At 31.7% G+C, this 13,362-nt stretch overlaps 1 protein-coding gene across 1 annotated transcript in view; it reads right to left on the reverse strand.

Moving 5' to 3' along the window:
* The window catches only part of LOC139502336 (uncharacterized), a 61,977-nt gene extending 51,721 nt beyond the window's left edge, over positions 1-10,256 (reverse strand). Inside the window, exon 1 of the mRNA XM_071291784.1 lies at positions 10,146-10,256. Within this exon, the coding sequence (XP_071147885.1) occupies positions 10,146-10,152 (7 nt within the window). The 5' untranslated portion in view covers positions 10,153-10,256. The remainder of the gene's footprint in view (positions 1-10,145) is intronic.
* Positions 10,257-13,362: the final 3,106 nt, after the last annotated feature.

Raw genomic sequence — 13,362 nt, forward strand, 5'->3', positions numbered from 1 at the left:
ATTTATCATTTTTACATAATTTAATTCATTGTATGCTGGTTCATATTCTGGACGCCAGTTTTTGCTCCTTTCTAATATAATTCACAAACAAAAAACAAATATGAAGCTTAGAAATGGAAAACTGGAAAACTATTAAATACTAAACTCGTTCAACATTGTTCAAAAGGTATCTACACGTCTCAATCTTCAAAATCGCTTATCTAAAAGCACCATCGCTAACATTTTTAACAATAAAAATAGTGGTTCCCCTTTTATCGACAAGTGTCATGCCAAAAAATGACTTACAGATGGGTGCGGTCCTAACCTTGACAAAAGTTAACTAGGACTTAACTTGTTGACTGCTTTTTAAGTTAACTTGAGAATTGTTAAGCAGACCAGCAAGTTGACTTCGTCTACGGTTGACCAGACCTACGGTCCGCTTTTTTATGACTGCTGCAGACCTATCGACGGGTCTGTTCCAGAATAGACCTGTGGACAAGTCTGCTTTTGACCAGTCCTGAGGACAGGTCTGCCCCAGACCAGAACTGTGGATAGGTCTGCTCCTGACAAGACCTGTGGACAGGCCTGCTTCTAACCAGACCTGTGGACAAGTCTGCTATTGACCAGACCTGGGGACATGTCTGCTTATGAAATGTTATCGATTTTGCGACTTTTCATTTCAGACTTGAGCTTTATTAAAATATGTAGGGGTAAACAACATTCGCATTGTTCTTCCCAAGAAGGCCTCTGATAGCAAATTTCTTTACTCGCTATACTCTACTAGACATTATTAATAACAACACAATTCTTTCTTTTTTTTCTTTTTATATATTCTTATAAACAATAGTCAATTACATAGAGCTATCATATTTTTTTAATTAGAAGGCGGATAGAAATTAGGGTTATCCAACGCATCGGAACAACATTCGTATATCATTGGATATCAACATCTTTGTCAACGTTACTTCGTTCCCCGTTTTTTACCTGTCCCTTCATAATTTTTACTTTACGCATTTATAAATGCATGCACTACAAACTCCTCAGAGTCTGAATTGACCAGTTTTTGTGCTCGACCAGTAAATCGAGCACACATTTTACTCGACTAGTCTCGACATTGTCTCGACTGTACTTAACTGTACTTAAGGTTCATCATAACAAATGGACAAATATGGCCGTATTTTCACCCCAAAAACTACTCTGTGTACAGACTTACCTGTGCTGTTTGGAAAGTTTTAATGCCTAGCATCCACTAGATATATAAAAGTTATATGCATTTTGTGTTTAAGAAAGATAAACTCTTTCTTAGTTTTTGATTGGCATTTTTTTTCCTTTCTGCAGAAGGTGTAAAAATAAACAAACACCTGAATTACTTTGATACTGTCCACTCACTGACTCAGATAAACTCTTTAACTCACCTATAGTTGTGAAGATAACTCTTGTCCATGTCAATTAAGGACAATCAAAACAATACAAACCGGTTTTTTACCTGAGGGAGCATCTCATAGTTGTACCACAACTTAGTTAATTTTCACACCTTTTGCATGAAGGAAAAAAAATGCCAATCAAAATCCAAAAGAGATTTTATCTTTCTGAAACACAAAATGCATGCAGCTTTATTATACCTAGTGGATGCTAGGCATTAAAACCTTTCCAACTTCACAGGTAAGTCTGTACTCAGAGTAATTTTTGGCATGTAAATACAGCCATATTTGTCCGTTTGTTATGATGAACCTTAAGTGTACTGGACTAGGTCTCGACTAGGTCTCGACTTTACTTAATTAGTCTGATTCGGTACTTGATGATCTTTGTGTAGTCTGAAATGGTCTTGACCAAGGCTCGACCTGTCTTGACTAGTCTCGACCTGTCTCGACTAGTCTCGACTCAGTCTCAACCAGTCTCGACCTGTCTCGACTAGTCTTGACCTTCAAATTTAGTTTTGACTGGTGTAAATCAGCCCATCTATATATATATAACAACAAAATTTATAAAAAAAATTAACCTTATAAAAGAAATATATCTCTGATTATATTTAGGATAAAAACAAAAGATATTATATATAGCTTATATAAAAAAGCGATAAAATTAAATAAATAAATAAAAGTGTTTTTCTGATTAGTGGTGAAATATAAAGTATAACCTCTGCTTGGGAGCAAACTCATAAATAAGATCACACTTGGCCAGAGGTATTAAATTCTAAACAACATTGATTCAAAATTGCAACATCCTGTTTAAATTTCGCCGCGATATAGCCTTTTTGTGCTAATGCGGTGTAAAGCAACTAACAATCAATCAATCCTGTTTAAATTAAATAACAAGGCTTTTCGAATATACATGTATGTACTAGATAAGTAATACACGAATTTAAGAAAATAGGGTTTTCTTTATACCTGTAAAACACACATGTACTGAGGTAATAAGAACATATTAAAGTGCTTTATGTATGCCATGTTAATTTGACAAAAAAAATACTTAAATTAATTGAAATATTTTTTTACTGTTACTTTGGAATACATTTCCTTTTTTAAAAAGGTTATCAAGGATTGCTATGAAAATTCTATTATCATGATTATATTAAATTCTTTCTTTAATAAAACAATACAATTAAGCTCTCATTTTTTTCAAATTTATGAAGATGTTTTATATATACTATTTTATATATATCTTAATAAAAACATTCACTGCATTATTACCTGAACTCAACTTACACCATATATCTATACTAGGCTTAGGTTAATGGTGAAAATAGTCCAGTTACCATAAAATACTTCCGAAATATTTATAAAATTTTGAATAATATTGAAAATATACATTATACATCATTATGTAAGTGTTGATTAATATTGAGTTGAAGTTATATTATGATTGATTATTGTGAAATGTTAATTTCAATACTGTATTGAATACATTTTTAATTTCAAGTTGCTGTTCAAATTTCATTTTTATTAAAAGAATTCCTAAATTGATAACATTTAGTTGATAGATACAAAGAATAGGTCTAGGTTGGTTAAGACTTGGTCGAGTATGGTTCAGACTAGGTCGAGTATGGTTCATACTAGGTCGAGTACGGTTCAGACTAGGTCGAGTACGGTTCAGACTAGGTCGAGTACGGTTCAGACTCGTATAAAATGGTTAAGTACACATTCAGAATGTTAAGTATGGTTCAGACTACAGTCGAGTACTATAAAGTAAATCTCAGACGAATTCAGACTGGTCGAGTAAAAATCAGTACAGTCGAGTACAGATATAGGCCATTTGTCTTAGGGAGGGATAAATCATACTTTGTAAAGACATTCCCTGAAACCGATATTATCAAGATGCTTGATTTCTTGATTCACAACATATTTGTAACGTTCGGAGGATGGTTTTTCAACAGACTGTCGGCATCCCAATGGGATCAAACTGTGCCCCTCTACTTGCCGACTTGTTTCTTTATTATTATGAGACTGACTTCATGCAGGAACTTCTTAGGAAGAAAGATAAGAAGTTAGCAATATCCTTTAACTCTACTTTCCGCTATATAGATGACGTTCTTTCACTAAACAATTCAAAATTTGGTGACTATATGGAACACATCTATCCCATCGAATTGGAGATAAAGGATACTACAGATACAGTTAAGTCGGCTTCATATCTTGACTTACATCTAGAAATTGACAATGAGGGTCGGTTGAAAACAAAACTTTACGACAAAAGAGATGATTTCAGCTTTCCAATTGTGAACTTTCCATTTCTAAGTAGCAACATTCCAACAGCACCTGCATACGGGGTATATATCTCCCAATTGATACGATATTCCCGTGCTTGCATTTCCTATCATGCTTTTCTTGATAGAGGTTTACTGCTCACAAGGAAGCTATTAAACCAAGAGTTCCAAATGGTGAAGTTGAAATCATCCCTTCGTAAATTTTACGGACGCCATCACGAGTTGGTTGACCGTTATGGAATAACCGTTTCACAAATGATATCGGATATGTTTCTTACGTCGTAACTACAATCCCTTTCCCTTTCATGAATGTGACCTACCGAATTAGACTATTTACCGGATTTGTAATCACATAAGCAACACGACGGGTGCCACATGTGGAGCAGGATCTGCTTACCCTTCCGGAGCACCTAAGATCACCCCTAGTTTTTGGTGAGGTTCGTGTTGTTTATTCTTTAGTTTTCTATGTTTTGTCATGTGTAATATAGTTTTTCTGTTTGTCTTTTTCATTTTTAGCCATGGCGTTGTCAGTTTGTTTTAGATTTATGAGTCTGACTGTCCCTTTGGTATCTTTCGTCCCTCTTTAACTAATGGGTATTTGCCCCAGTTAACATAATAATGGATGCCTACCATTGTTTATAAATATATATAGGAGATTACCAAGTGTATAATGTATACTACAGATACAGTTAAGTCGGCTTCATATATTGACTTACATCTAGAAATTGACAATGAGGGTCGGTTGAAAACAAAACTTTACGACAAAAGAGATGATTTCAGCTTTCCAATTGTGAACTTTCCATTTCTAAGTAGCAACATTCCAGCAGCACCTGCATACGGGGTATATATCTCCCAATTGATACGATATTCCCGTGCTTGCATTTCCTATCATGATTTTCTTGATAGAGGTTTGCTGCTCACAAGGAAGCTATTAAACCAAGAGTTCCAAATGGTGAAGTTGAAATCATCCCTTCGTAAATTTTACGGACGCCATCACGAGTTGGTTGACCGTTATGGAATAACCGTTTCACAAATGATATCGGATATGTTCCTTACGTCGTAACTACAATCCCCTTCCCTTTCATGAATATGACCTACCGAATTAGACTATTTACCGGATTTGTAATCACTTAAGCAACACGACGGGTGCCACATGTGGAGCAGGATCTGCTTACCCTTCCGGAGCACCTGAGATCACCCCTAGTTTTTGGTGGGGTTCGTGTTGTTTATTCTTTAGTTTTCTATGTTGTGTCGTGTGTACTATTGTTTTTCTGTTTGTCTTTTTTATTTTTAGCCATGGCGTTGTCAGTTTGTTTTAGATTTATGAGTTTGACTGTCCCTTTGGTATCTTTCGTCCCTCTTTTATACGATGTTTAACTCGTTGATTTCGATTGATACGTTTCCCATGAGACCTATTATTTCGTTTTTTTTTTATCAATAATATTCATGATATCAATAGAAGTAGTAGATATGTTCCCTTGTCCAAGTATACTGTCATTTAGACCCAGGTGTTAAGCTGTTTGAATATATAAAAAAGAAGATGTGGTATGATTGCCAATGAGACAACTATCCACAAAAGACCAAAATATTAAAATGAAGTCGTTTAATCCAAGACAGTTCGATAATTTGACGGGAATTTTCAAATTGTTTATGCGACTGCCCTTGCTGTTTTTAGACCGTTTCGAGCGGTTGAAATGTAATAAATTTAATGTTGTGGTTGTGTTTAACTAAATGATGATAAATTATACTTTTGAGTTTCTTAGGTTTTCGGAAGCGGTTTAGATGTTCCTGTGTTCGTTTAAAATACTCCCGTCCTGTTTATCCTACCTATTGTATACCACACTTTGGCTTTGTTCATGTAATCAGATAATAGTTATTAACAGTACCAGGATTATAGTTTTGTACGACAGACGCGCGTTTCGTCTACATAAGACTCAGCAGTGACGCTCAAATGAGGCTTTTGGTTTTTCCTGTTATGTCACAGGAAAAGGAAAGCGAAAAAGCTCTCCCCTTCACTGTTGACCTTATAGTATTATCAGAAGATAATCTAGAACAGGTTTGTCATTTTCTGGCATTGCACGGAAATATTTGTGTATATCCACTTGCATTTGTATTGAATAATCTGGCTGCAGCAGCATTGCCACCATTAACACCATTATAAAAACTGCCAAATTTAGATGGGGAATTTCGATTGACGGCGGTTGAATTAATATTTGGAATAAGGTTTTGAATATTTGGAATAAGGATTTTAATATTTGGAATAAGGTTTTCTTTTAAGTCGTGCAAAATTGAACTACTTTGATTGATTTTTTTATAATATTTTGTTCTAAAGTAATCTCTCCGTGAATGGCTAAGTTGGAAAGATTTTTTTTTTACAAAACCAAATATCTGGGTTTTTTTTTTAAATATACTAGTAAAAAAAAAAAACGATACACGATCTTATTTTTAAATCAAAGATGAAGTTTTCCTTTTAAAGGACCAATATTGAAGGTAGAAATATTTAATGACCATGGCAATACAAATATGTTTAAAACAATGTTTTTTTGCTTTCATGACGTCACTGGGCGAAATTTAATTTTTTTTTTTAAATTTGCATAAAACGACAATTTTCAAAAACAGAACTTCCAACTAATGATGCCATTCTCTCATTTAAAGGTAAAGACAATGTTTGCCATCTATTCTTTTTTTTAAATCATACAGTTTCTTCGTTTTTTTGTAAGGCAAAGTTCGGCCCAACGAGAAATCGTTAAAATGCATACATTATCAATTGTTTTACCATAGACAGTATGTGTAAAGTGAAATTTAAAAAAAAACCGGTAACAATCGTAAAAATAATCCGAATGGTTCCAAATTCACAGTGTGTTGTTTTCATTTCTAAAGCATTGATTTGAGACGAAACAAAATAGTTTTTTTTGCATTTTTTGCAGATTTCAAAAAAACTTTTTTTTTACCAAAAATATTAAAAAAATTACATTATTTTAACGCATTTGTTACAACATGAACATAACTTGAATAGCATATTACATATTTTTAAACAAATTTGAAAATTAATTTAGTACTTAGAAAATTGGGTGTAGATTTTTTATCGAACTTTCCGCAAAAATAATGTGCACCCTATGATCATTGACACTGAATTTAGTTACTTTCTGACAGGTTTTAATCTTCATTATCGTATGTGCATGCATTGCAAATAAAAGTTTTTTAAAATGGTGTATCTAAATTTGTTTTATATTTTATACTTTTTGATAAATTTTATTCCAAAGTCGTGTATCGTTTCTTTTGTTGATAAGTATAGTTTAAATATTGCATTAAACACTTGTGTTTCCATGTTTATAAAACTGTGTCAATGATTGTTTGCCAATCTGTCAAAATATTTTCAGATTTAAGCAACGAACTAAACCTTAGTATGTAATGCTATTATACAACCAAACATCGTGAATTATAGTTAATATATCTCAAAATAGCCTAACCTGTTTTTTTTTGTTTACAATATAAATAAGTCATTTGTAAGCTATGGTGATGTAATTTCCTTTAAATTATATTTTCTATGTGAAAACAAAATAGTATAAAATAAAATTTTGCTCATACTCATTTGGAAGTTTGAAAGAAAATACAAATTAAAGTTGTTGATTAATTATAATCTCAAAAGCTATGTGTTCTTCTGTAAAATCTATGTTCGTTCCTATTTTAAACAGACGTACTAATAATTCCGAATACGCAATATACTTTAACTCTGTAATTTGGTTACAAATGGCAAGAAACATTGCAAATGGAGTATTTTGCAAACTACTTCAAGATATAAATAAGTATTGTGTTTAAATACATGGTTGATCAACATGTAAAGTTGTGGATATAAAAACGAGTTCTCTTTTATATGAAATCTAAAGTACCATACACAATATCTGAACGTAATCAGCCGTTCGCTTTCTGTATACAAAACCATTCTAAAGTGAATAAAATAATAGTTTATATGTGCTTACATGTACATATAATACATTCACAGACCCATCTAGAACTCCGAGGGAAATTAAAAACGGAACGTCCATAATCAAAATGCAAAATCAAAACCGCAAACACATCAAACATATGGATATTAATTGTCGTATTCCTGACTTTGTACAGATATTTTCTATGTAGAAAATGGTGGATTAAAACTAGTTTTATAACTACCTTAACTTGTCACTTTTATGAAAGTTGCACAAAATGACAATTGATATTGTCAACGATATGTGAACAAAACAAAGAGTTATATAAGCTGAAAATGTCAGCAATTGGGGTACATCAGTCAACATTATGTCATAATCTGTATTACAGTAAGAACAAACAAACATGTCATCAAAGAAACACAAAAAGGCATATAGATAAAGCACACCAGCAACAATGAAAAACAAGAATACAAAAATATACCATAGCACAACGACATCGAATAACACAATGACGGGATGTATAAGTACCAAACCACCTTACATGGATATTTCTAAACATAACTAAACAGTTAAAATGATATTCACAAAGACAAATAAGAGGTGATAACAGTGTCAGTATCTAGAATGTATAATTCGAAACCATCGTGTATTATTCAATACATTCAACATGTTCAAAACTCATGAATTTGAAAGAAACAACAATACAATGACAAAACTGGAAAATCGACACGATACCTTTCAAAACTTAGTTTTTCTCAGAATAAGGCCGTGTTCACATTGACCTACACTCGGTGTTTTGTAAGTGTAACTCACACGTAAACAAAACACAATTACGTTCCCATTGATATAACTCAATGTTTACATGTAGTGTAAATCATGTTTTGTCTATATGCAGTCGATAAAACAAGGCATTAAAAATACTTATTTCACCATGCACATTTATAAAAGAAACGATTTTTTATTAAAATTGATATTTATAACAAATATTGATAAAGTTCTTTACAATAATATTTGGCTAAACTTGATATATTTATCTGTTTTAAGAACACTGTACATGTACGTAGCTTTATTATTAACCCCTTATCAAGACATAAACATCATCATTGCAAAACACATAATTTATATAAAAAGGTCTTCCCGAATCAACTGGACGTAGACAGAAATATTTGCCACTGGTCTTTACTCAAACAACGATTCACTCATAAATGCATTACTATAAAAAGTAAGGTAAATTATTTTGTCTGTCTAGTACCTAAGATCCGTTAAAATACACTTAGATATCATTAAAAAAAAAACGCATTACCCCCTCTCTTTGCCAAATACTACTCGGCCAAAAAATCATCATTTGAAACAAATACAAAAGATAGAAATGTATGATCATCGACTGGATGTACACAGAAATATTTGTCACTAGTCTTTTCTCAAACAACAACTCACTCATAAATGCATGACTAAAAAAGTGAGGTAAATTGTTTTGTTTGTCTAGTATCTCAGATCCGTTTAAATACACTTAGAAATAATAATAAAACAATATTACCCCCTCCTTTGCCAAATACTTCTTTGAGAAGAAAAAATATCATTTGAAACAAACAGAAAAGATCGAAATTAAGTGATCCTTAACATTTCAATTATTTTTCTTCCTGTAAGCACGCTTATACTGCTTACATTGTTTAATGTATAATCAAGACATCTTTAGTATCTTAAAAGTACTGTAAATCCTCAAAATTGCCTTTATAAAGGAGCAAAAACAAAAAAAAAGGGGGAGGGCGGGACTGAGTTCAGAATTTTTTTCGCGAGAACGTTTTTATTCATTTTTATTCGATGAAACATGTAACAAACAAATTAGAAAAATCCACACACACCTATTTTTTAGTTCAAATCGTCATTACCTAACTGTTGAAAAAGTTGTGCAAAAATATTCATTTAGTTCAACGTATTGAGCATTTAAAGGAAATATAGGTTACAAGCATGAACAAATCTTATGTACAGGTAAATAAACACGGTGTATAGATGTGAACAACTTTAATGTAAAACTGTGTATATTACATTAAACTAATTGTAAACATGTTTACTGTACACGATTTTTGGTGTGCACACGGCCTAAGTAGAACATATTACACGTGTGCCAATCGTTATGTTGATATTTCTTTAGAACAAGTTTGGGTATAAGCTTAGATGGTAAAGTCTAATTAGCTGATACCACAATCAAAGAAAGAGGACTGGTTGAAATAATGATGTATTCCAGATTGTTCATGTGCATGATGTGTTTATCATTTTCGTGGTTTTGTTCTCTGCGAGAAAAGAAAACTTAAAGATAAAATGAAATATTTTTTTCATATGAAATTTAATTATATGGTTTACCTGTCATTCTCTTTGTCTGTTTTAGAGTTGGGTCTTTCTGTAATATTTACTTTCGTTTTAATTAAAATAACATATAACACGTTTGCAATTTTTTACATTTGAAAAACAGCAGTTGGTAACTATTCTATCACATTATAAATCAGATTTGCTATGTAAATTAAAGTTAAATTATTTACCTGCCATCTTCCTGTGATAGGATTTGATATGCACTGTGTATTTCGGTAATATAAACTTTCGTTTTGATTTGAATTACTCGTAGTTATAACACCTACGCAATACTTTGTAATTTGCGTTTAAAAACCTAGGTAAATTAATCATGGTGAAAATTAAAACTAAGGTCGAATAACAAAATGTGTGCACACAGGGCCAATTAGATCATGTAAATAGTAAATCGATCTAGGGTGTGTTTCCTCCCATTAATTTGTTTAACTACTAATATTACATCACAATATATTGAAGATTTTATAAAACTATTAAAGGTCATCCTCTTTGATTTTGATATGAAACTTGTATTCCGGAATAATAACTTTGTTTTTCAATTAAATTACACGTTCTTATATCACATACACACTATTTTATAATTTGCCTTTAAAAAACCAGGTACAAAGTAAAAAAGTACCATACAAAAGTGTATACACGTAATGAATTTGGTTTTAAATTGATTTGGTTTTTGTCACTTTTCATATTCTAATTTGTTTTGTAACATAGGCAGCATTTTTTATATCTATTCGTAACATATTATTTAAATGAACAAAAAACTACATAGAATGTGGATAAAAACATTAAAAGTATGAATATGCTGTGAACATTTTCCTTTATTTGGTACTAGCTATTTTTCTAATATGTAATTTGTTGAGAGTGTGAAGTAGGTAAATTAAAACAAATCATTTATAATTAGAACTTTTTCGTAGTGAACTTATGATTGATATGCATATAAACTACATAAAAAGGAGAATAAAAAAAACTACATAAAAAGGAGAATAAAAAAACTACATAAAAAGGAGTAAAAACATTAAGAGTTGACTGTAAACATTTGCCGTAAATTGAAACTAGCTAGGTTTCATATCAGTACAATGTAGAGAAGGCAGTAAGTGAGTTAAAACAGATCAATAATTGTTAATTTTGATGATAACAGTTTTTTTTTAAAACCAATGATTACATATAAGTTATCTAACTGATAAAATCAAATGTAGGTACAAATAGTTTGTCTTAGATAGGGATGAACTTAACTTCCTTTATCAATTCTTTGAAATAAGAAAAACGATACCGATTTGGAAGATGCACATTTCGAAAATTAATGTCTCATTAATGATGCTGTTCGAGTTCAAAATGTCTGAATATCGCTAAGTTTGCAAATATTTAAGACTAAAAAGTGCTGACCTTATCAGATCATTACAGAAAAAAAGAAATATCTTACAAAAACAAACACCGAATGTGGAGTCCGGACAGTAAATCGTTTTTCTAGTATAGGCAAAAAAAAATGACATGTTGAACACAACATAACGAATGTGTCATATCAAAGAAGGGAGAAACTGAAAACTGCATGTAACATTTAACACAAAACATGTAAAAGATGAAAGATGAAATACAAATATGGTCTAGAGAGTTTAAACCTAAGTTACAATGACTTTGATTTTCACCAGATTTTGACAATATCAATTTGTTTTCACATCTGAGGAGGTTAGACTTGTCGGATGACAACAATCAATATAATCAAAATAAAGTTAAGATAGATGGGATAAAACTTGATAATACTGATCTATCTGATAATAAATCCTTTAACGTTAGTCCTTAATTTTATCATCAAGATATTGTATTATGGTTTCCCTTGCCACTTGAACTCCTGAATATATCTTACATCAATGTAGTAGGGAACCTCATTAACAGCCTTACATTTAAAGACCTGCAAATACTTGATTTAGCATACTCTTCACTGTTTGACTGCAATTACACAATACATGGACTTCAGAACGTGGTAATACTTAATGTTTCACATTTCAAAAATGGACCTTAAATGAAAACATTTTGAAATCTGCCGTCAATTTGGAACATTTGACAATGGAAAGTTCTTCACTGAGTATTGACCTTAAAATTGATCACCACAGTAAATCACTCCATGGACTGAAACGTTTACAGTATTTAGACTTTTCAAGACATGCATTTGAAGACTGATTCAGAATTTCAACATTCAAAAGTTAATTAGACAGCTGTTTACAAACTTTAATATTTGAAGGAAATTTATTCACAAGTATTCCACTACGTCTAGACGACTGTAATCGACTTAGTTTCCTTAACATCAGAAACAAAAAGATAGCCTTTTTGACAATAAGGGAAATTTACGTCATTGAAGTGCTATTTAGAAATGGGACAATGATAGTCTTATAAGAGGGAAATCCTCTTGTTTGTACTTATGCTTCGTTAGATTTTGTAGAATGGTTATTTATCACAAAAGTGAAACTTGACAGCAATAGTTGTAATTCGTGTGTCATAAACGACGGAAATATTACAACAAATAATGCATTTTACAATCAGTTACGAATAAAGCGAATAAGATGTATTACGACAGTATGGGTTATATTTTCTGCAACTTTATTCGGTGTGCTTCTTTTATATATTATAGTTGGATATCGTTACAAATTGCACTTACAATACTTTTGTTTATTTATCGGAATGGCCAATCCACTTTTCCGGAATTCAAAAAAAGAAGCACTTGAATATGATGCATATGTAGCTTATTGCGATGGAGACTATAAATGGGAATATGGACCTTTGTGCATATTTCTCGAAGAAAGACGGAATCATAAACTACTTATACGAGATAGAGGAGATGTCATTGCTGGAGAACATAGACTTTTTGCTTTAAACAATTCAATTTAAAAATGCAAAAATATAATCTTAGTGATTTCAAAAGAGTGTGTGAACAATGATTGGTCATACTATGAAGAAACTGTTGGAATTGAACATTTCCTGGGATTACAAAAAAGAATAATTGTTATAAACCTGGAAAATATAACCAAAACAGAAATACCACAATGTGTTCTTCAAATGATGTTTCTGAACGCCAAAGATCACATTCGCAAAACAGACAAATTAAATGAAAATAACATTTTCTGGAAATGTCTAGATCAAGCAATGAAACGTCAATGAAGGACAGTGTCATTGTGTTTTCTTTCAATTGATGCTATTCAACAATTTCATTTGTGTTCATTGCACAAATGCATTGCCAGGCTAAACCATATGCAGTTACAGTAAAACTTTGAAAATCTGCACGGTTGAACTGTAAATATGATGACCGCAAAACATATATTTTCACAAAAATGTCTAAAATGTCTAAAATTTCCTTGTCGGTAAAGCACTTATAAACAATTTAACCAGAAAATATTCATGAAATGG

The sequence above is a fragment of the Mytilus edulis genome, chromosome 13 (genome assembly GCF_963676685.1).
Source record: "Mytilus edulis chromosome 13, xbMytEdul2.2, whole genome shotgun sequence".
NCBI lineage: Eukaryota > Metazoa > Mollusca > Bivalvia > Mytilida > Mytilidae > Mytilus > Mytilus edulis.